A 23,402-nucleotide genomic window follows, 5' to 3' on the forward strand; every position below is an offset into this window, starting at 1 on the left:
TTGGCTTTGTTCACCTGCTGGATTGGAAATAAAGCCCAACTGGATGATTTTAATTTAAGAAATAGCTGTGGCATTCAGGACCTTGCCTCCTGCCAGCCAAGCCCAGCCTACACAAGCATTATGTGCTTTATTCAGCAGTGTGCTAATTTAACTAAAAAATAACAAGACCAAAAACGTTAAAACCCACCCCAAACCCAGTGTGATGCACGCTGAGGTTGGAAGCTCAGGGTAGAGTCACAGAATCATAGAATGTTAGGAGTTGGGAGGGACCTCAAGAGATGATCTGGTATAACCCCCCCTGGCAGTGCAGGGTGAGCTTGGGCAGCCCACATAGGAATGCATCCAGGTGGGTTTTGAAAGTCTCCAGACAAAGGGATTCCACAACCTCTCTGGGCAGCCTGTGCCAGTGCTTCATCACCCTCAGTTAAAAAGTTTCTCCTCATGTTGAGGTAGAACTTCCTATGTTCCAGCTTAAACCCATTATTCCTTGTCCTGTTACTGGGCACCACGAAAAAAGAGGTAAGCCCCTTCCACTTGACAGCCACCTCTTAGATACCTACAGACATTAATAAGATCACCTCTCAGCCTTTTTTTTCCAAGGCTAAGCAGGCCCAGTTCTCTCTGTCTTCACAGGAGAGATGTTCAAGTCCCTTAGCATGCATTCAGCCCATCAGTCAGACCTGTTCTCCGGGGTGTGTTGGATCAGTGACCACCATCAGCAACACCCACCTGAGGAGCTCAGGGAGCTCTTGCAGAGCCAACAAATCCCTTGTTTTATTGTCACTGCTGCCACTGCCATGTCCTGGTGGTGGATCCTCTGCAGTTTGTAGTGTGGAGGTCAAAAAGCTGCCAACAGCCCCTCCATTCAGCTGGTGCTTGGTGAGGACAGGTATGTGTGTGAGTAGCACCTGCATCCCTGATGGACCTGGGAGCTGTGCTGGAGTGGGACACACCAGAGCCATCAGGTTATTTCAGGTTGGATGCACTTTTCCTTCCCTGAGGCAAGTGGAACAGCACTGGTAAATCTGGCTTTAGGTGGCACTAAAGCTGCAGCTGGAAGGTTGAGATGGAGGAAAGCAGCTGGGTCCCTGAGCAGGGTGGTGATGGATGAGCAGGGAGCAGCCAGACAGGAGGTGACTCCTCCCTGTAGTCAAATGTGAGAGTGCCTTCAAATGTCTGCTAAAATATCTACATGTCTGTCTGTGAAGTTATCTGTCTGTGTAGGTACCTATCTATAAAGTTATCTATCTTTGTAGGTACCTGACTATAAAGTTATCTATAGATATCTATCTCTAGAAAGATATGTAGGGATATGGAGTAGAATATAGAATTATCCACAAATGATATCTAATCTAGTAGAGCTCTCCATTAGATATCTAATATAAATATATATATTAGAGATGGATCTATTTTATTAGATAGATATCAATTATAGAGATAGATCTATATAATATCTTTATAATATCTTTTTAATGTCTCCATAAAGAGATACCTAGGTAGGGATAGATACCTGTGTAGAACATATCTATCTAGATGTCTATCCACAGATAGAAATTTCAAGTCCACCCACTTACAGTGCAGGTTCACTGCAGGGCAGCAGTTCAAAGCATCTTTGTCTCTAGATAACTCAGCTTGGGCAGGAGCTGGCATCTCCCACGTGATGGAGGGAACGCCTGGCACTGCCAGCCCCTCCTGCCCACTGCAGTCAGCTCAGCACCCTGTGTCAGCAACAGCAAAAAAAAAAAAAAAGAAAACGAGGGGGATAAAAATGAGGAAAAAAGGAGCAGGTTTATGCTTCAGCAGGCTGGTTCCTTGTTAGGTGGCTGCATCCAACAGGGATGGAGCTGGGGGAAGCTGCAGAGCCCCCAGAGCCATTACTGGCATTTGGGTGCCCTCTGCTGATGTGCCAGTGGGGGGTGCAGTGGGGGGTGTCCTGGGTCAGTGCAGGGGTGTTTTGGAAGTTGGATGACACAGAGGTGGCTCCTGTGAGAAGCTGCTGGAAGCTCTGCTGGTTCCAGTTCTGGCTCCACCTCTGGCCAAGGCCAAACAGATGCAGCTCGCTTGTTGCAAGCCCCTGCTTCTCAGGGCGGGCGGCCAGGGTGCCTTGGGTAGCTGGAGGAGTGATGTTGGGTTAAAAGCAGAGGGTGTGGGGGCTGCAGGTATCACCTGGGTGCCCTTTACCCCAAAATGTCCTTGGCTGCTGCCAGCAAAGAAGAAGGGATGTGACGCAGGAGGAAAGTGGCTGGGCTGGCTTGAGGACAGCCAGGGAAGCTCCTTTTGTCTTCTGCAAAGGAAAAACACCCAAATTTTGGGTTTTTTGTATTAGTGTCTGGTGTCAGCCAACACTAAAAGGAACACGTTCCCCTCTCAGCAGGAAGTAGCTTTCCTTCATCCTCACAAGGGGATATGAGTTCCCCAGAAGCAATGGATTCATGAGGCTCCTGGGTGAGCCCTCCCTGTGTCTGGGTCCTGATTAACCCAGATGGGCAGGCTGGGATGTATGGACCAGGCACTGCCCACAGGACTTCACCAACAAGTGGGGGAAGAAATGAGGTTGTCTTCCTGGTTCAGCACTGGTTCAGAGGTTGCTGTGGGTGCCAGGCACCCATGAGGATGAGGTGGAATCAACAAGCCCCTCTACCACCCCATAGGGACCTGCCTGCTGGCACCGCATCTCCTTGGGCAGGCTGGAGCGTTGCAGGTCTCTGGGTGAGATGGCTCCCCAAAAACCGTGCAAAAAAGGGGTTTGAGCTCCTGAGGAGTGGAGTGGGGGTGCTGACCTGTGCCTCCTGTCCCCCCCACAGCAACAGAGGCGGGAGAAGGAGCTACGGAAGCAGCAGGAGCGGGAGCAGCGGCGGCACTACGAGGAGCAGATGCGGCGGGAGGAGGAGCGGCGGCGTGCTGAGCACGAGCAGGTAGCCTGGAGGAAGCAGGGCAGTTCCTCTTTCTCTAATCACAGGCTCTTCTCTTCAACACTCCTGGTTTTTGCCACTCAAGAGCAAATTGCTTAATTGTTAACTCTGCGTGTGTCGCTTTCCACCGCTGAAATTTGTTTCTGTGTGGATCCACTTGCTGGCCCGCGGGTGTGGAATCACTTGATGCAGGTTTTTGCCACCCGCCAGTTTCTGAAGTGGGGTTTTGTGGTGTTCCCAATAAGGGTTTGACCTTCCCCTGTTTGTACTCTTTTTCCTCCCAGGTCCCATGTAGAGTGGTGGACACTCCAGGCTCTTTGGGCAGGGGTGGAGGGTGCTGATGGCTCTAGAGTGGGATGGATGGGGATGCCCACCTCGTTCTCTTTCCTTTTGGGAAAGACTGTCTCTTTTACCTTCTCTCTCTTTTTCCTTTGATCCTTGCTGCCCATGCCTCCAGGAGTACATCAGGCGACAGTTAGAGGAGGAGCAGAGACAGTTAGAGATCCTGCAGCAGCAGTTGTTGCAGGAGCAAGCTCTACTTCTGGTAAATGGGAGGCCCCAACCACGCTTGCAGCTTTCTGTGTCATGTCCGCATGTGCCCACGTGTGCCCGGGTCCCCCCCAGTGCCTCCTGGGGTTTAGGGGACACCGTGGCCACCAGCATGCCTGGGTTCCCCTGCCTTGGGCTGGTCCCCCTGCTCTGCACATCTCTCCCAGGGGGCTGGTGCCATGGGGAGTGGGACAAGCCCGCTCTGTCACCCTGTGGGAGCCCTTGGAAGGCTGTTTGCAGCATGGGAGCCCTTGGAAGGCTGTTTGCAGCATGCTGGGGCTAGCTGTTGCTTGCCTGCACCCAGAAAACCCACCCTGCCATGCAGATTTTCATACTCCAAGTGCAGACTTCTGTTTTCATTTCCTCGCGGGAATGCAGTCTATTCCCTCTAGTGCTGTTTGCATTCTTTATGTCCTCTTTGTTTTTTATTTAATTCTTGTTGAGTTGCCCCATTTAAAGCTGGTAGCTGTTACTCTCACTGCGTTTTCTTTTAATCCGCAGGGATTATTCTTTTTCTCTCCTGCTATTAATTTTACTTAGGGGAAAGAAAAACCCTCATGCAAGCCCCTTGTCTTTTGAAAGGGCCCTTTCAAAATGATTTATTCACTAAACCTCATAGAGCCACGGGGATTCAGGAAGATCATACAGCTGGCTCAGCTGTGCAGCCCTTCCCACGTACAATAAATTGGTCCTAGAGAGAACTTGGCTTCAGCTGGGTGGTGATATTGGGCACTTCACCAGATGGATGCTTTGTTCTTCTACTCCAGAAGAACCTGAGCAGAGTCAGTGGTAGCTCCTGGGCAGGTGTCTAAGCCCCCCAAGGGGTCTCGCAGCATTTCCCTGGTGTGGCAGTGCTGGCACCCCCCAAATCCAGCAGACAGAGCAGTTCACTGGTGGCAAAGTGCCAGTGCTGGAGTCACAATCCTCAGTGTCCTGGCTCTATCCCCCCAACGGGCTCTGCTGAAAGATGCTTTACAGCTCAGTCCCCCAAAGTCTTTCCAGTCAAGCGAGCTTTGCCAAAAGACAGCTTTTCAGATGCTCAGGCCCCTTTTTCCATCTGAAGGGATAAATCTGCAGCTTGCAGCCCAGAGTTTGCAGGGCACTCATCTCACAGTGGTTTCTTCTGGGTTAGGAATATAAACGGAAGCAGCTGGAGGAGCAGCGTCAGGCGGAGAGGCTGCAGAGGCAGCTCCAGCAGGAGAGGGACTACCTGGTGTCCTTGCAGCAGCAGCAGCAGCAGCAGAGGCAGGACCAGAGGCCAGCAGAGAAGAAACCCCTCTACCATTACAAAGAAGGGATAAATGCCAGCGAGAAACCAGCGTGGGCCAAGGAGGTAGGCGAGGAGCGTGGTGATGCTTGGCTGGATCGGGCTGGGCATGCGGTTCGGTCCGAAATACCTTGGGCAGATTGTGCTCTGCTGGGTTGGTCTCCAGCAGATGCCATTAGCTGGGCTGGAAATGTTCCCAGTTCAGTGCACTGTGTGTGTGCGTTGGAGTGTACATTTGTGCAAGGAAAGAGAGTGGAGGAAGGAAGGGTTTTCATGAGGCCATGTAAGGAGGAGGGTGCATCCCGTAGCTGGGGACTTGGGAACTTGCCAGGAGCTCCTGATTCTCCTGCCTGGTGTGTCCACAAGTTGTCTGGGAGTCAGGGATGAATGCAGAGGGTGGTTGTAGCAAGGTTCCTTGCTGGGCACTGATTCAGTTCCCCATATTCAGCCAGGGATCAGACAGCTTTTCTGATGGTGATCAGGGCTGTGTCTCTTGGGGCTGCTCTTCCTTTATGATTTTTCAGGAAGGCAAGCCATGCTGCCAATTTTCTTTTTATCTCCAGCAAAAAAAGGGAATTGTTTTGATAATTGTGAGATCTTGAATATTATTGCCTGACTGAACAGTCTTGAAAAGATGAAGACATGCATTGTCTGCAGTGCAGTTTCAGAATCATGTGCAAACTCTGTGAGCTTTTTGGTGACTCTGATAAAGCTGGTGCCCACTTTTGCTATGAATTTTTCTAGACCTTTTTGTGTCTTGTGGGTTTGATTTTGCAACCCTTCTCCTGGGCAGACAATTCTTTCAACAATTCACCTATTCTTCTAAGCAGAATCACTGCTCTGCTGCCAGATGTCTGAAACTCTTTGGTCCTGGCAGAGATGTGATGTGTATCCATCATCTAGCTGTCTCCTGCTCCTTCCTCTTGACAGCCCTCAGCTGCATACACAGTACCTGCATACACAGCAGGCATCAGATGCTCAAGAAGTTCAATCAGCTGTCCATTGCTAAGCAAAGACCAATAATGTGAACAGTTCTTCACATTTCTGAACTATCACAGAGACAAATGTGGGTATCAAAAACTCTTTCCACTTCTTCATACTCCCTTGGATTTCTGTTTCGTTCCCTTCTGATTTAGTCTTTGGACTCTTGGTGGCAATGTGCCAGAGAACATCTGCTCTTGGAGATGCAGCATCATTCTCCAGCCCTTCCAGTTCAAGAGGAGGTTTGGTTAAATGGGTCTGCAGATGAGACATTTCGGATGTGCTGAGCCACCTCTGACAGGAGAAGCTTCCACTTATGTGTTGCCTTTTGGTTTTGTACTGAACTGGGGTCTCCTGTCCATCTGCAGAGGTTCTGAGAGTGGGTAGCAGGCAGGGAAAAGGGAGTAAACTCTGTTTTTCATTGCCTGGTTTTATATCAGTCCTCTGGAATGTTGCTAAAGTAGCTCTGGCACTGTCTTCAAAACTGTAAGATATATAAAAAGGAATGTTATCCTTTATCTGGGGTGAAGGAGAAAAGTGCTGGGTTTAGCTTTCTTTCCTTTTCAAACACAGAGGCCCATTTCTTCTATTCTGTGGGGGAGGCATCTTTTTGTTTGATGCCACCACAGGAAGCAGGATGCTGGGAACTGCATAGTGTGAATAAGAGCAGCAGAATGTGGCCTCATACCCTTTGCTGAATTCATAGGGAAGATGAGGTTTACTGTTGTTGGGGAACACCTCCAGCTTCAACCAATTAGCTCTCCAAACCTCTTATTCTTTACCTGTGTCACTCTGTCCTCTTTCTAATGAAAAGTTCAAAGCAGCAACTGTGGCATCTTTCTGCTCTTGGGATCAGTAGTTTGATGTGCTGCCGTGACACAACCCCCTTGGGAGCTTCCCAAAACTCCTCCTCTTGCTTCCATCCCCTGTTTTATCTACTGCCCAGTCCCAGTTTTAGCACAGTTCAGCTGCTTTGCTGCATATATTGAAGTACCAACCTTGCTGGCTGTAGACAGACTTCTGCTGATACTTAATCATCCTGCTGTGGTTCTTGCTAAAGTAAAAGCCATTTCCATACCCACCCCATGTGTGCTAATTTAACAGAAAAACTGAGTTTTCCTGTGGGAACAAGGAAAAGACAAGGCTGGTGCTCAGCCTGCAATTTCTGGAGGCTCTGCAGAGCTTGCTAGGGTATTTCCTGAGGATTTTGCATGAAATCCCACACTGGCCTTGTTTTTATGCTCTTTGGTCTCTTCTCTCACAGGAGCTTGATCACAACAGCTGAGTTCTCATGCCATGCTCCCCTCTGTCCTCTTTACCTCTCCTTTATGCACTTGTTTTCCCACCTTCTCATCTTCATGTGGTGGCTTCAAGACCCTGCAGATGTGGGGTAAACCGTAAAGATCAGGCTGTGTCCCTTCACATTGCTATTGTATCCCTGTGTCCTCTTGTTGAGGGACTGGCCTGGTGGTGAAGACAAAGCTCAGGGTCAAGTTCCAGGCTGTACTGCCTCCTTCATGGCTTCCCTGGAGCACAGTCAAGGTTTTATCTTTTTTTTTTTTTTTTTCTCTGCTAGGCAAAACAGCCTGATGAAATAGTCCCACCAACATGCATGGATGCACATCCCCATCTGCTGTCCTTTCTATGCATCTTCTTCTGAGTGAAGAATTATCCACTGGAAGGTCACTTGGGATACAGCTTGTGTGCTGTCCCAGACCTGCCCTGTTTGCCCAGGCACATCCTCTTATAATCAAGAACTAACCAGGCCTCTTCAGATGTCATGTTGGGACCTTCTGGTGATCCATCCAAGGTCGTGGCATTAGCATTAGTGCTGTCATTAGCAGCACCATTCCTGACTCTTATGGACCTAAACAAAGTGTTGCAGGTAGCCAGGACTAACTTCTCAGTGACAAAGCAGCTTTGTCAGCTGAAGGATGGGCAGGTATATGGCATACATGGCCATGCAGAAAGGAGAGGACAGGTTTAATGAGACCTTCTCATGCAGTGGCTGGGTCCTGTGGTGCTTTGCCACATCTCAGATCTTCCCAGGGGCTGGGAGCTTGGCTGTGAGTCAGGAGCTGGGCCATTCTCTGCAGCAATGTGTTCATCAGCTCCTCCTACAGTCCCCGTGGCTTTTAGCCTTCTCTCACTTTGAAATGTTGCAATAAAACACCAGCAGCCTTCTGCTGGGACCTGCACTGAAGCTTCCTGTTTGAGGGGAATCCTGAGTTCAATCAGAGATGATTGGAACTGGAGTGATGATGAATTCCTGCAGAGTTCTGCTCCTTTCCTCCCACCCTCTCTGCCTAATGGTGGAGTCACTAAGGCTCCACCAAGTGGAGCCTTATGGTGGAGTCACTAAGGCTCCACCAAGTACAGCTGGAGAGTCCCAAGAGCATCCTCTGCTGTGCCTGTGCAGCCAAGTGCTAGGGAGGAGATGCTGGCAGTGGGAAACCAAGCACCTTTCTCCTTGTTAGTAGGTAGACATCCCCATTTCATCACTCTCCTGTCTTCTCCTCCACAAGCTTTGAAGCCCTCAATAATTAGCAGCACATTCCTCCTCGGCAGCAGCTCTGCCTGAAGCCCTTCATGCTAAGGCTTGGCTGATAAGGAGATGTTGCCAGACCAGGCCAGCAACCTGGCTCCCATGTTCCTGCTCCCTTGTTCAGAGGGACTTCTCCTTCCTGCCCTGCTCTTCTTCCCATCCTGGCCTCCCCTCCCATGGGCATTGTTGAACCAAGCTTTGCAGAGCCTCTGCTAGCTGGTGGGCAGTGCCTGGGGAAGTTTTAGGACCCCTGAGGACACAGCAGTGGTAAATAGTCCTTCATGAGCCAGAAAGGAAAGAATCCATAACACAAATCTACCTGAATTTTACTCTGACTCCTGCTTGGTATGTCAAAGAGGAAAAGATTCATTTTTATTAATACAAGTCCACTTTCATTTCATTTATTTACTTAAAGAGCTGCTGTGGTTCTTCCCAAGCAAACCTGGAGTAAAGATTGCATTTCAATAAGGCATTGTACATGGTGGAATCAAGACATGCTAAGGGTGTCGACCCTGTATTAGTGATACAGAAATGAAAATACACATCAGATCTCCAGGTATCAAAAGTGCAGCATAGACCAAGCTGCAGTAATATCAATGCTTACAGGATAACTGCAAGAGTGCCAGGTTGCACCAGTGCCAGGGTTAGCTGAAACCACTGTATTTCCATCAAGGGCAACTGAAAGCAGTGGCTTTGGGTTTATTTCTCTATCATTAACAGAGCTTTTTTCACCCTCCATGCATGACAAGGTGCCAGACTCACTAAATCTAGATCAAAACCAGGCAATTTCTGGCTGCCGTGTTTATTCACGTTCATTCTTTCATCCCGATCAAACAAAAGCACTCCTTGTTTTGTTCCGAGTAGTGAAGGAAAAAGCTCCCCTTGCTTGAAGATACATTTGAGAAGAATCAAGAGCTTCTCAGGCCCCAGCTGATAGAAACACTGCTCTGAGCCCCATTGCCTTTATTTTTCCATTCCATCTTCAGAAACACGTACCACGCATACACACAAACAGTTGTTGCCTTTAAAATGCATTTATTGCAGTCTGCTGGGCAACTGGAGATTCCGTGATATATTCCCAATACCTATGATGGACCTCAAGAGTACACAGACCTGGGTCTGCCTTGGCAGTGGCATTTTCTGGGGTGTTTGCCCACTCTCCCCATCTCGCTGCAGGTGGAGGAGCGCTCGCGGCTCAATCGCCAGAGCTCACCGGCCATGCCCCACAAGGTGGCCAACAGGATTTCTGACCCCAACCTGCCTCCTCGCTCTGAATCCTTCAGCATCAGTGGTGTGCAGCCAGCCAGGACCCCACCCCTGCTCCGACCCGTGGACCCACAGGTAATGATGCTTCCCCCAGCAGAGCTGGGATGCTGGGGATGCTGGAAAGGGGAGAAAAAACCCAGTGGGTTAAAGGCAAATAGTGTCTTGCTCCCTGGTTTCTCAGCCTGAAGTGTATTTGTGAGTAAGAACAGCATCTACATTCATGAGTGGATTCTTCTAATCACCTCCATGTGTTAGAAACATCACGCTGGTTTATACCTTCCTCTGAAGCATCATGGTTACTGCCAGAAACAAGCTGGAGGACCCAAAGGAACTGCTGGTTTGGTCCAGTGTGGCAGTTCCTCTTTGGGTCTGTTTTATGTAAAGGACTGAAAAAAAAAACCTCACAGCTCCTGGTACAAAAGACCCAGGATGCTTCGATGCTGAGGTTCATCAGAAAAGGGTTTAAGGGTTTTGCTTTCTTTGATGCTTTAATTCAAGGTCTTTTGTTTTGGTTTTCTCATTGAGTTGACATCAGTCACAAACACATCTGGAGAGGGCATAGATCACCATGACCATCTAAAAATTCCTTCCCAGCCACAAGGTCTGTAAGTACCCTGCCATCAAAAGCTCTGCACCCAGTGTCAGTGCTGGCTCTGATCCAGCCCCAGGATCCACAGGCTCCAGTGGGGATTTCAGAGGGAAGTACAAAGCCTTTGCTCCGTGGCCAGGGCTTCCTGTGGAAAAGTGTGCCAACAAAGTGCCATCCACGTGTGCTGTGGGCACCTCTAGGTCAGCAGTACAGTGCCATCCTTAAACAAAATACATGCAGGAAAGCCCTTAAACAGCTTTTTTTTTCCCCAAGGATCCCATTGGGATTGACCAAACATGTAAATGTATGCACAGATACATGTATACATACACAAGGTTGTAACTTTTAGTTGACATTCCTACACACACCTCTATGTACACACGTCCCTTGCTGTATCCAAGAAGTGTGGCTTCACAAGGTCCTGGGGAGAAGCTCTGTTTCACAAACTCAGACTTTATGAATTTCTCATATTTCTCAAGCCAGATGTCAGTATCCCTTTCACTCATGACCCTTAGATCTATAGGGCTGATCCATGGAATAGTTGCAACCTCCAACTACAGAAACTCATGCCTCGAGATATTTTTTTTAAGCCATCTATGCCTCAGAATTCCTGATTTTTTTTTAAATTATTATTTATTATCGTTTCCTCCTTTTTTTTTCCTTTTTTTTTTCCATTTTTTAACAAGGAAAATCCATGCCCAACTTCATTAGCACAACCCTAGGGGTTCAGGTGTCATTGGCCAGTGTCAGGCAGAGCCTGGGGCGGGCATGGGGCTGGCAGGAGGGAGCAGCCTGCCCTGGCTCCCAGGGTGGTGGTACCCAGAAAACGTGGTGGGGCTGTCAGTGTGGCACCCTACACATGCAGCAGTGGTCAGGACTGGAACTTGGTGTTGCCTGATTTTCAAAGGCTGAGCTGTGCCAGTGTCATTTTTAATCGATCTTGCGTTAAAGCAGTGTAAGTCAGAAGTTCCTGAAACCAAGGCAGTGCTGATCTCAATCTGAGGGGGCTTTTCAGTGCATCCAAAATGCTAATTGAAATATTTTTATTTTTAAACCAAATTTTTAATTTTTTTTTTTAACTCTTTTTTTTTTTTTTAATTTTTTTTTTTAATTCCCATTTTGTACTGATAGTTCTGTTTTGACTTGGTGCTTAGATTCCACATCTGGTCACTGTGAAATCCCAAGGAAGCTCCTTGTCTGGCTCTCAGTCACTGCATGAACAGCCTGCAAAGGGACTGGCTGGGTTTCAGGAGGCTCTGACGGTGACCTCTCACCGCACTGAGATGCCAAGGCAGAACTCGGACCCCACCTCAGAAAATCCTCCTCTGCCCCCTCGCATTGAAAAGTTTGACCGAAGTTCTTGGTTACGGCAGGAGGAAGACATTCCACCAAAGGTAACACTCTTGCTCCTCACTTTCAGCACACCAAAGAGACAAGCCCAGAGCTGAGTCCCCCCCCCAGCACCTTCAACAAAGCAGAGTGGGCAGGACCGAGCCCATCCCCGTGGTTCCGTGGCTGGGGATTGACCCACCCAGGGGCTGTGGAGCTGCTCTCGGGTGCACAAGTGGCACTGCAAAATGTGTTGCCCTCCAGTAAAGAAAGTTCTGGAGCCCAGATGAAGGCCAAAACAAATTAATAATCTCCTTTCCTTAGGATGAAAAACAACCTCCCGTTTAAATAGAATTAGAGGAACATAAAATTTGTCATACTCAATAAGGCAAGTCCTTTTTAGGCCAGTACCCTGCTTCCAGTTGCAATCAATATTTGATGGAAGACTTGTAAGGGCTCCAGCAGCTTTATACACTCATTGACATTTTGGCAGTGTCTGGCTGTACCTCTTTAATTAAGACTCTTTTGAACCAGTATTTTGATCTCATTGTTTATACACCTTCACTTGGGAAGAATTATAACGTGGCCATTAAAGTTCCCCTTCAATCCATTCAGTGCTCAGCCTGGGAGGATTTTTACAGGGAAAAAATTATTACAGATTGATTAGTGACACTGAAGGCAGTATTTGTCCCTGATTGAGAGGCAGTTTTTCTATGTATTAACAAGGTGACTTGCCTTTTTAAGAAGAAATTACCAGCTTCCAGGTAAGCTTTCCTCTGCAAGGTGTCCCTGGTGATCTGTCATACATGTTAATGATGTTCCAATTTCTGCTGCCACCAAGTGAGAGGATACATCAGTGCTCAGCCTAAGGGGAAAAGCAAGCCAAGAGCTACTGGAGCTGTTCATATGCTTCACTCTTCAGTAAAGTACGAGGGTGGCTGCCTGGCTTAAACTGAATTTTGAAAAACCCCTTGCAATTTAGCATTGGCTTATCCTTGAGCACTTTGAGAAGGGCATCACTTCACTGCAGCAATGTGGTTGAGACCACAGCACCTGCTCCTTGGAAAAAAAACTGTTTTCCAGCACTGTGGAGTATTATCCCCCTTGGCTGAGGGAACATGAGCTCTGGAAGGGGTCCCCACCAGATCACGTTAAAGGCTATAATGCCCATGAGGACTCTCACTGCCCAAAGTGGGTTTGATGTGTTTGTAAACTGGAACAAGAGGACTGCCCTTTGAGGCAGGGCTCGCTGTCTCTCTGGTCCAGGGTCTTGTTTTTGCCAGTGCTTACAGCTGGATGCTTCAGAGGAAGGTGAAAAACTCCCCAGGTCCCTCCTGCAGAGTCCCCTCCCTGGAGAGGAGATTCCTTAATAATGAGACAAGCAGAAGCTAGCAATGACACAGAACATAACGCTCTCTCACTCTCTGAATGTTTTTCATCTTGCCAATAACAACATATGTGTTTATTCTCCAAAAAAGAAAAGAAACAAAGCCTAATCTTTTTTTTTTTGCTAATCCTGCTGAGCCCTCTGTTCCTGGGTGCAAGGTGTTGCACATGGTGAGTATTGTTGTGCCTCTCCATGGCAAACTCAACCTGTGCTGCTGGGACAGAGGTCTGGCCAAGTCAGGGCTCTGGGGTACCCACCTGAGGCTGCCTTGGCTTTGGTTTTCCTCTGGTGGTGGTGGAGGTGGTGAGCTCTCCTGCCAGCAGCAGGGTTTTGACAGTGCTGTCTGAAGCTCAGAAGGTCACAGGGTTTAAGTCAGGTGGATCCATCTGGCTCGCTCCACTGCCAACCCTTCGTGTTTGTCCACTGGTCAACACCTTCTCTCAGCTGGTGTGTGTTGTAGCTGAACTTGAGCTGCTAAAAACATCACTGTGGCTACTGAAATGCACCTCAGTCTGAATTTTACCTTAAAAATTACTTTTCTGGGTTTTCATATAGTCATAGAATGGTTTGGGTCGGAAGGGACCTTAAAGATATCTAGTTCCAAACTCCCTGCCATGGCCATTTGGTTTCTGGCTTTTACATCTGAATAATCCTTTTAACAGACAGTGCAAACCCTCTTCATAGACCTTACATACTGCCTGACTCCACCTGAAAGGAAAATAAAATCTTCTTGCCACAAGTTAGTGTCTTTTTGTCTTTGCTTGTGTTTAAGTAAAAGCAATCAGCAAAGGCACAGCTTTCCAAAGGATGTACACATTCCAGGTTCACCTGCACACACAAAATAACCCCATTCTGTTTCATTCATGAGAAGCATTCTGACTCCAACCCCACAAACCCAGGAAACTGGATTTAAATTGTTTAGAGGTACACGTGTGTTTATACATTTGGTTTTGAAGAAGTAAATGCCCTGTTTGGTGGCAGCCAAGTCACTCTGTGTGCTGCTCAGGGCTCCTCTGCTGGGGTTACCCCTGACTGCACCTTTGCAGCTCATTTCTGTCTCACACTCAGGTGATTCCATCTAAAAGCCAAGGGCTTTGTGGTTCACCATGGCCATAAATATGGCATCTCCCTCTCAGGGGGGAATCAGCTGTCAACCAAATCCTAAGGCAGTGCTGAGAGGTGATCTCCCAGGTGTCTGCAGGGCTGCTCAAGGTGGTGGGGTGCTCTGGGTGACAGGGAACATCTCTTTTTTTTTTTCTTTTTTTTTTTTTTTTTTCCAGGTGCCTCAACGAACCACTTCCATATCCCCTGCTCTGGCAAGGAAGAACTCCCCAGGCAATGGCAGTGCCCTGGGGCCCAGGCTGGGCTCCCAGCCCATTCGGGCAAGGTAGGGACACCCAGGGGACACGAGCAGGAGCCATCCCAACCTGCTGCTGCCTGCTTTTCTCCAGGCATCACTCAGCCAGGCTGGGGTTCAGCCCTGCTTGTGCTGACTGGTAACAAGGGGAGATTTGTAATACTTCTCATGTAGTTGGGCTGAACTTCTGCATTTTTTTTTTTTTGTGTCCAGAGGCTGTGAGCACGTGGATCAGTGGAAGTTTAGCTTGCCGGGATGTTTGCAGTCCTGGGCATGGCAGGGTGTGGAGGTGGCATCTGCTGCTCCAGGGTCAAATGCAAATTTGCACACTTCCTGTAGCAGGATTAGGTTCTGGTTTTCCCAGTGCTGCATTGCATCATCTGGGGGATGCAATGCAACCTTCTTGCAACATGTGGGGGATCTGTACAAGGCAGCAGGGAGGCCTCAGTGACACATACCGTACATTTCCCAGGCATCAGAGCAGCTGTCCCCAGATAATGACCAAGTGAGGAATGTGCTGGGGGACAGACATTGATACATCTCATCTGAAATCTTCTTAGATGTAGATCAAGGATTAAATTCCCTAAGACTGGAGCCTTTAGCTTGTCCAGACCCAGCCCTCAGGCTCGGCAGTAAACAGGACACACGGGTGGCACCCTGAGGAAGGGTCCTGCAGCACATGAAATATCCCAGCTCTGCTGTGTCACTGCTGTCCCTCGGTGGGTTTAGAATGAGTAGAGGAGTTGACAAGCTCTGATCAGGAAAAAAATCAAGGCTTAGTCATACCAGAGCTTGTCTCAGGTTTGCAGAGCATCACGAGCAGATCTCTAAACCTCAGACAGGCTCTTCTCAGGGTCAGTGTGTGTTCCACGTAGCCTTACATGGTGAAGCTCTTTGGTTTCTTGTACTTAAAGGCTGAGGTCAAAAGGCAAACACTGTGGTGTTGGTGGCCACCTCCAGTCACCAGTTTCAGCATTTGTCTTTCCTTTCAGCTCAGTGCCCCAGCCATGCATCAGCAAAGCTGCAGGCAGCAGCTTAGAGTCTCTGGCAGGGGGAATAGAAGGAGGAGGAATCTTTTTTATTGTTTTGTGGGGTGTTGGTTGTTTTCACATGAGACAAAAATTGTTCATATTGTGATGGGTTCCTTGTATTGCTCAAGGCTGAAGTGTTTTGAATTCTTTAAAGCGTTGTTTTTTTATTAGCTGAAGCACAATGTAGATTGTGGAGGGGTATTGGACTGCTTGGTCCCAGTAAGTGATAGTGTTGAAACTAAAAAGGATAATGGGAATTTGTGGGATTCACAGTGAAGGCTGCCCAGTGTTCCTGTAAGCCTCCTGGTCCCAGTTGAACGTGGCTTCTGATGTTGTTTCAGTGCCAAATAAGAATTCATTTCCTGAAGGCATCTAATACTCAGAGAGATGTTAGTCACTCTTTGTGAAGCAAGGACACTTTTATTCTAGATTTATGTATATTCACAGGGGTGAAAGGAGCCAAGGAAGAAAAGCAGATATCTTAAGTGAAGCCATGGAAGCTGGGAAGGGTGATTAAGTGGCAGAGGTGCTTGGCAGCCTTGTTGCAAATTTGAAATCCTTTCTTCACGTTTCTTTCCCTAACAGCAATTTGCAGATTTTGGCTTTTATGAGGAATATTGGTGGTTAATTCAGATAACTCCAGCATGCAGTGTGCAGGCTGAAGGAAAGTTCTGAGCAAAGAAGCTTTTAAATTTTGCAAAATTTGGCAAAACACAAGTGCAAAGCTGCTTTAGCTGATTTTTCCTCCTAGTTGTGGTCCACCTCCATAAAGGTTGACATGAATGCCTAGCTCAGCTCCCATGGATTTCAGTGGGGCTCAGTAGAACCTCAGTAGAGGAGAAGACAGGGCTGAGTTTGTTCTCCAGCAGAGGAAGTGTCACCTCACCTAATGACTGTCCCTGTCAGCATAGGAAGGATCTGAAGCCCAGGAGGTGCCTACAGCACCATCTGATGGTACCTCTCTGTTTTGTGCTCCTGCAGCAACCCGGACCTGAGGAGGACTGAGACCATCGTGGAGAGCCCACTGCAGAGGACCAGCAGTGGCAGCTCCTCCAGCTCCAGCACTCCCAGCTCCCAGCCCAGCTCCCAAGGTGGTTCCCAGCCTGGCTCCCAGGCTGGCTCCAGCGAGCGCAACAGAGTCAGAGGTGAGGTTCTCAAAAATGTCCCTTAGCAGCAGGCACTCTTTCTGAGGCTTGGTTGATAAGCAGGAAGGGGCAAGAGGTCTGTGAGCTCATGTATGTTGGTTAAAGAAATTTAAAAAGCTAAAGGAATGGTCATTTCTGATGTGCTTCTGTGACCAACTGGCCTCTTCAAAAACAGAAATGCCAACACTCCTGTTTGCTTGGATGCTGATGTTGGATGCCATGACCTCCCTGGAAGTGTTGAAGGCTAGGTTGGATGGGGCCTAGATCACTCTGATCTTGTGGAAGGTGTCCCTGCCCATGCAGGGGGGGTGGAACTGCATGAGTTTTAGGGTCCTCTCCAGCCCTAGCCATTCTGTCATGATTCTGTGACCTCCTGCCCTTGGCATCACATCGCCAAATAGTTTGTACAAAAAGAGATGGGGGTTATGCTCCAGGGCAAACATAAAGCAAATTCCAGCCTGCTTCCTATCTTCATCCACCTCAGCTCACTCCTGTGATGGTTTCTTTGGGAGTGTCTTTCACTTTTGGCAGGTATATAAAAGGGTTTTTTGGAGCTTCCTACTCCTTCAAAGCCTGAGTTGGGAGCAGGGGAGCGAATTAGCCTGTAAAAAGCTTTCTCTAAAATGTTTTTGCCAGGCAACCACGCTGACACTGGCTAGTTTTACCTAGCCAAATTGTTCCATCTCATCTGAAAGCCACTCTTAAAGATATTACATTCCCCTGTTTAATCACAGTAGGAGTTGCTGGAGCACACACAGCCCCTACATCTGCATTTCTGGCACAGCCCCGCGGTATAAATCCCCAGGGCTGAAGAGCATTAAAACAAATGCTGCCTCCATGCTTTGAATTTTTAATGACTTGGCCCTAAGATGACGTGTCTGTCGTTGAAATCATCACTCCTCTAGGTAGTCAATAAAAGGAGTTTATCACCAGTTGTCCTTTTTTGTTTGGTTTTGATTTTATTAATGAGGAATCCTGTGACAAATGATGTCCTGGCAGTGTCAGGTACTGCAGAGCTTTTAGTTTATCACATGCTCTGCTATTTTCCAAAGGGGATTTGTATCTTTAGTAGGGAAAAAAATGGCAGTAATGTTGTTAGGGCTGTCAGTGAAGGCTGGGCTGGATTGTGGCTTCTCTTGCTGCATTGATGGAGTCTCCTTGCAGTGATGCTCAGGCAGAGAGGGGCAGAAGGTTTTTTCCAGACAACAGAAGAAAAAGGATGGCGAAACCCACCCATCCCAGGTGACAGGACACTGCATTTTGGCAGCGTTTTGATTCCCACTCTCTCCATTTGCCTTTTGCCAGGGAACACCAAACCTGAAGGGTCCCCTGTGCTCTCCCACGAGCCCGCCAAGGTAAAGCAGGAAGACAACAGGGATGTGACACGACCGAGCCGACCCGCTGTGAGTCTGAGATTATTTCTTGTGGGAACATTGCTGGCTGGCTTGGCCATGGTTCCCTTTGGTGCAGTAGCTCAGCCACGGGGACCCCAAAAAAGAGGCTAGTACCATTGCTTCTCCAGCAGAGAGCCTGGAAAGCGGTGGTATGGTGAGAGCCTGGGGAGAGATTCGAATGCTTAAGAGAGTGCATGAGTTTTTCTCAGGAGCCCAAGCCTAGGGGAAAGCACTTAAGCCTGTGTTTTCATGTGAAGCAGATGCTTAAGGGCTTTGCTAGCTTGGGTGTGGCAGTTGCCAGTGGCACATTGTTGTGTTCCGTGCTGCATGTCCCCCGCAGCAGCCCAGCGGAGGGATGCTCTGCTCGGGAAAGCTGGGTGACCAGCCCCGCCCCCCCCCCAGCCTTCACAGCTTAAAACCAAACCTGGCAGTGGTCTCTATACCCTCCCCTTTTAGTACTGGGAGCAAAATCTCATCCGAAGTGTTTCCTCTTGGTTTAATGCTGTTGACAGTTGTATTTTAAAACTGCGGAATCGGCCTAATAACGAAATGAATTTCCACTGCTTCTCTTTTGTAAAGTGTATTAATGTTTTGTTGATGTTGTTTTGTTTTTTTTTTTCTCTACACTCCACAGCGTTGAGCTAACAATTCTAATTTTATTTCTAACCTGCTTGCCCTTCCTCTGGCTTTTTCCTGTCCCGATCTGTTTCCTCTGATGCTGATTATTCTTCCTTTACTCACAGAGCTATAAGAAAGCTATAGATGAGGTTAGTGATATCTTTTCTCAGTGGGTCATGCCTATGCAAGGTTGACTAGTTAGCATTTAATACCGAACCGGGTTTTTCTTGGTGCTGACATTGCAAAAGGTGGTGATGCAATCTTGGGTCGGAACCATTTTAATCGCGTTCTGTCGTAGGGGAGGGGAGCGGCGCTGCCGTGAGTTCTGCTCAGCTCTGGGCTGCCTGAACCCCACTGGCCAGACCACTTTGCATGGTGGCCATGGCAAGAAGCACCTCAGCCTTCATGCTCAGAGCAAAGGGTGCTGCCCTTGGTCGGTGGATTTGAGAGAGAAAGAGCGAGAGCGGAGTTTTCTCGTGCCCTGGTAACCTGCACCCCTCAGCACATTCTGCTCTCAGCTACAGCCCCCGGCCACACACTGATTTCAGTGGGGCCACCAAGTGCTGTTTGGGATGTGCTTTAAGCCTAATTGGAATGAAAGCATTTGGCAGATAAAGAAAACAGAGCAGTTGAATCCAGTGGGTAGCTCGTTCTCGTGGATCAGCCCATCAGACGGAGTTGGCAGAGCCACCTTGGGTGTCAGTGGGCAATGCTTCATCCATCCTCCTATAAAGAGTCCCAAATTGCACCTTTTTTCACCATATAATATTTTAAATGTGCATCTGGGCAATGATGAAGGTCTGAATGTTCATGGGAGAAAACCATTCCTGACTTAGCATTTAGTGTGCCTCATGCTCTGTGCACACTGCTGGTGCTGGTAACCATAGGGCTGCCATGGAAAGCACCAGTATCAGCAGCCTCTTTCCTCTAAAAGAAGGAAGATGTGCTGGCTAGTGAACATGTTCTCTTGGATAAAACATGAGCAATGTGTTCTGTTTAATGAGGTGCTTTGTTAAGGAAAAAAGCACATAAATCAGTGTCGAAAGGGAGGCAGTGTGTGGGCTAAATTGAAGTTCAATGAGCTCTGCAATTTTGGAAACTGATCTGACTTGATTCCAGCAAATATGAAATCTAAAGAAGTCTTTGTAATTAAAAGTAATTAAAGAGCACTGATACTGCTAACTTATGTATTATGTCAGCCTCAGTAATACAATTTCAAACACATGTGGAACTACAGAGCACTTTCTTTCTAGCTGTCAGATTGTTTTTGGTCCAAGAGCAACTCAGTGAAGCCGTTTAATCCTACAAAGTGCTTATTAGTTAGAGAAAATGATAGCATGAAAGAATTAACCATCCCCAGGCAAAGCTTTAACTAGGAAACATGAGTTATCTGATGATATTGTCTGGGAGTATTATTGCTGTTATAACTTCCAAATTAGTTATTAAAAACTAATTAGTCTGATTTTTAAAGTACTTGACTATCTTCTGGTGTTTACCAAAGAGGGATGATAGGTTGGCTGGAAGCACGTTAGAAATGGAAGGTGCAAATAAGAAGTAATTCTCCCTGTCCATTGCTGTGAGAGGGAAGGGTTGAGCCCCACAGCTCCAGCTGCAATTTAAAGAGGCTCTTACTCAGTCCTAAAGTCCTTCTTAAAGTCAAGAAGGCTCTAATCCAACTCAAAGCTCACTAAACAGTGTAGTGGATGCTCTAAATAGAAAGCATTGTTAAGCTGTTGAAATTGTCACTGATTCATATTTAGGAGAAGAAACAATCATATAGAAGCTGCTACGGCTGTAATTAAAATAATTAGTTGTCATGACTGCAGATTTGACTGGTATTTCAATCCCAAACATGTTGACATCAAAAATATACTCTTGAAATACCATATTCTCTCTTCAGTCATGTTAAAGAGCCTTCCTTTAAAGGGACAGAGAGCGTTCAGAGAGGGGATATATAACACACACCCCAGACAACTGCAGGGAAGCAGAGATTGAGCCTTTTTTAGAAAAAAACAAACCAAACAAAACTAGTTTTTGGGGATAAACAAATATGTGCAGCTCCGATGCAAAGCTCTCAGATATCCACAAGAACCTCTCCTCTCCATCAGCAGGCAGGGCATTCCTGGGAGCAGAATGTGCAGCTGCCCACCAGTGGGAGCCCACTGGGAGGTGTGGGATCATCCCTAACCAAAGTACTGATTGCTTGCCAAATATTCCTGCTTCACGAGTCCAAAATAAACCTGGGTTTGCATCTCAGCCATAGAGGTTTTTCCATCGTTTCCTTCACGTGTCGAGCTCCCTTTGCAACCGTAATTAAATAAATTGCCCTAAGGAACTGCTGGAACGGTAAACTGGAAATGCAGTAAATGAGAGTATGGCCGTAAGACAATTGTGGAATTTAGCCTTTTTCAATGAGTTTCTTTCTCCCTAATCCTTTATCTCTGACCGAATGCACTGATGCCTACCTCGGTCACTAATATAGGGAGAAATGGTAAGACTGACAATTGCGATGCTTTGTTCGTCATGTGCATGTCTTGTGCAACAGAGTTCTCTAACCCATTCTAATTTGAGCTCTCATGCTTTTCTGCCCTACTGCTTCCCCCTGCATTGCTATAAAAAGCATGTAAGATAACAAAAAGTCTCTTTTCTACACGGTGCCTGCCATGTTCCTTGTTTTGAAATAGCACTGTCTATTTTATATGACTGTCGGGTCTGAGACCTCATCAAAGTCATGGTAAACTGAAAAATTATTACTAGGCTTTGGGACTGCTCCTATCTTCTTGTTTCGAGGCTTTCATTTATATATTTAATTTTGGTTTTTGTTTTTTTTTTTTTTTTGCCCTTAGCTTGTAGGCTGCCACATTTCACATAAAGTGCTTAACGGGTCCCGCTGAGGGATTTTTTTTCTTTTTTTTGTTATTATTATTATTATTATAACTATTATTATTTTGATTGTGTGGCTGACTAAGAGCTGTGACTCCAAACTCTGGCTGAGCTGGGTGCTTCTCCTCCTGCTCCTCACCACCTCTCGGCAGCCGCCCGACAGTGGAGACTCACCATGGAAGCAGCTCTTGCTGTGGGGATTGCACCACTCCATGGGAGATGCTGTCACTGCTTCCTTCCCAAATGCATTTATTACAGAATAAATACAATTGCAGGGGTCTCTTTGCAAAGTTTGAAAGAAGAGAAAACCCTGCAGGAGAAATTCTCTGAGCCAATCTTTGGAATGAAGTTGTTTTCCAGTTTACTATGATGGTGACTGAACTTCACCTTTTCCAACAAATATGATTTTGTCGTGTATATACATATAAGTGTGTGTATATATATGCACATACACGTCCCAAACAGAAAACGAAGAGGTTGGCTATTGATTTTTTCAGTGAGCGTAAATCAGTTTTGTTTTGTTTAATAAATGCTACATGCTACAAACATTGTCTTACGTTCGTCTCATGTTTGTAACGACTCTGTAAAGCTACTTCTTGTTGCTCGTGCTGTTAGCATTGGCTTTGGAAGAGATGTGTGTGACATTCTCCTCACTTTAAATATAATAGCCATGTTTTGTTTTTTTTCCTCTTTCCTTGCCCCCATCCCATTTAGGACCTGACGGCTTTAGCCAAAGAGTTGAGGGAGCTGCGCATCGAGGAAACCAATCGCCCCCTGAAGAAGGTGACCGACTACTCCTCCTCCAGTGAGGAGTCAGAAAGCAGCGAGGAGGAGGAGGAGGATGGGGAAAATGAGATGCACGATGGGACCGTGCCCGTCAGTGACATCCCACGGCTTATGTGAGAAGTGCTCTCTTCTGGGGGGTTGAGCTCTGAAACACCCGTGATGTGGCTTGGTCTGGAGGAGCAGTAGTTGTGATGTGGGACGTCTCCAAAGTGCCTCAGTGTGTGGTGGCTGGTGCTGGCAATGGTGGTGGGGTTGCAAGGGATGATTTACTCAGATGAGGCTTTTTCCTGGCCCAAAATACAGATGCTTAAGGGGAAAAAAACGGGATAATTTCCACTGCAGATTCAGTGAACTTGTACTCTTCCTGCTGATGAGCAAGGTGGGTCTTGACTAGGGTGGACCCAGCTGACCTCACCCACATCTTGGCCCTGCTCGTGGGGTTGGCATGTTAAAGCTCTGAGCTTTTGCCCCAAATCCAGCCATGCTGAAGCCCAGTCCTTGGTAACCTGCCCAGCGCCAGCTGGTGGAGCCAGGATTGTAATAATCCAGAATCTTTGCCTTTGACTTTTGTCCTTGGCCCAGTCACTGTGCAGGCAGCAAAACATGGTGGATGAAAACATGGAAAAGAAAGAGCAGACTTTACTGTTCTGTCCCCCATTAGAGGTCATGGGGCACTTGTGCTTTTGAGTATCTCCAGATGAGGGAAGTGGGCAGCAGAACTCCAACACACAAAAGAGCCATCACAACCCAGCATCAACCTGCGGAGCATCCCTACCAGGGATGCTGGTAGGGAGCATCCCTACCTGCCTGCTGCTTTGCAGAATTTTTCACCCTGCCAGGCTCCCTTGTGATCCCCTGGGTGCTGTGTGCATGGGGATGATGTGTCAAAAAGGGAATGAGTTCATCCTGAGGGAGAACAGCTGGATGGCATTTCAGTGTAAAGGAACAGGGCTCCTCAGCAACATCTTCATAACCACTGGCACCTTTTTCCAGTGCAGGGGCAGGGCCGAGTACTCCAGAGGGGCTTTGGTTTTTACTTTTAGGGTTTTTTGAATTATGTTTGAGCAATCAGTCTGCTAAGAATGTAATCATAAAGTAATGGGGGCTGCTCACCATCTGCAACAACCACTCTCCAGGCATTCCTAGAATTTAATGTGTGTGAGCATAAATTCCAGTCTCTCTCGTGAGGCAGGAGCACAGAAATAAACTTGAGCCAAAATCGTGGGTTCAGGCTACATTTTCACCTGGAAAACTGCAGAGAGCTGCAGGACACAACTTGTACTCCTGCCTGCACCTCTTCCAGGCCCCATCCCCTCCCTTGGTGGTTTTTATCATCGGATGCACTGTTCCCCTTTCAGTAGTT

General features: G+C 47.5%; 1 protein-coding gene across 4 annotated transcripts in view; it reads left to right on the top strand.

The window, feature by feature from the left end:
- TNIK (TRAF2 and NCK interacting kinase) overlaps positions 1 to 23,402 on the top strand; it is a 145,798-nt gene that overhangs the window by 106,331 nt on the left and 16,065 nt on the right. Inside the window, exons 13-21 of one of the 4 annotated variants that reach the window (XM_030455884.1) lie at positions 2,805 to 2,915; positions 3,370 to 3,456; positions 4,594 to 4,794; positions 9,431 to 9,595; positions 11,264 to 11,503; positions 14,106 to 14,212; positions 16,195 to 16,358; positions 17,664 to 17,761; positions 21,968 to 22,152. In XM_030455884.1, coding sequence (XP_030311744.1) covers positions 2,805 to 2,915; positions 3,370 to 3,456; positions 4,594 to 4,794; positions 9,431 to 9,595; positions 11,264 to 11,503; positions 14,106 to 14,212; positions 16,195 to 16,358; positions 17,664 to 17,761; positions 21,968 to 22,152 — 1,358 coding nt within the window. The remainder of the gene's footprint in view (positions 1 to 2,804; positions 2,916 to 3,369; positions 3,457 to 4,593; positions 4,795 to 9,430; positions 9,596 to 11,263; positions 11,504 to 14,105; positions 14,213 to 16,194; positions 16,359 to 17,663; positions 17,762 to 21,967; positions 22,153 to 23,402) is intronic. The other 3 variants (XM_030455886.1, XM_030455885.1, XM_030455887.1) reach the window with 3 other exon arrangements.

Source organism: Calypte anna, chromosome 9 (assembly GCF_003957555.1).
Source record: "Calypte anna isolate BGI_N300 chromosome 9, bCalAnn1_v1.p, whole genome shotgun sequence".
NCBI lineage: Eukaryota > Metazoa > Chordata > Aves > Apodiformes > Trochilidae > Calypte > Calypte anna.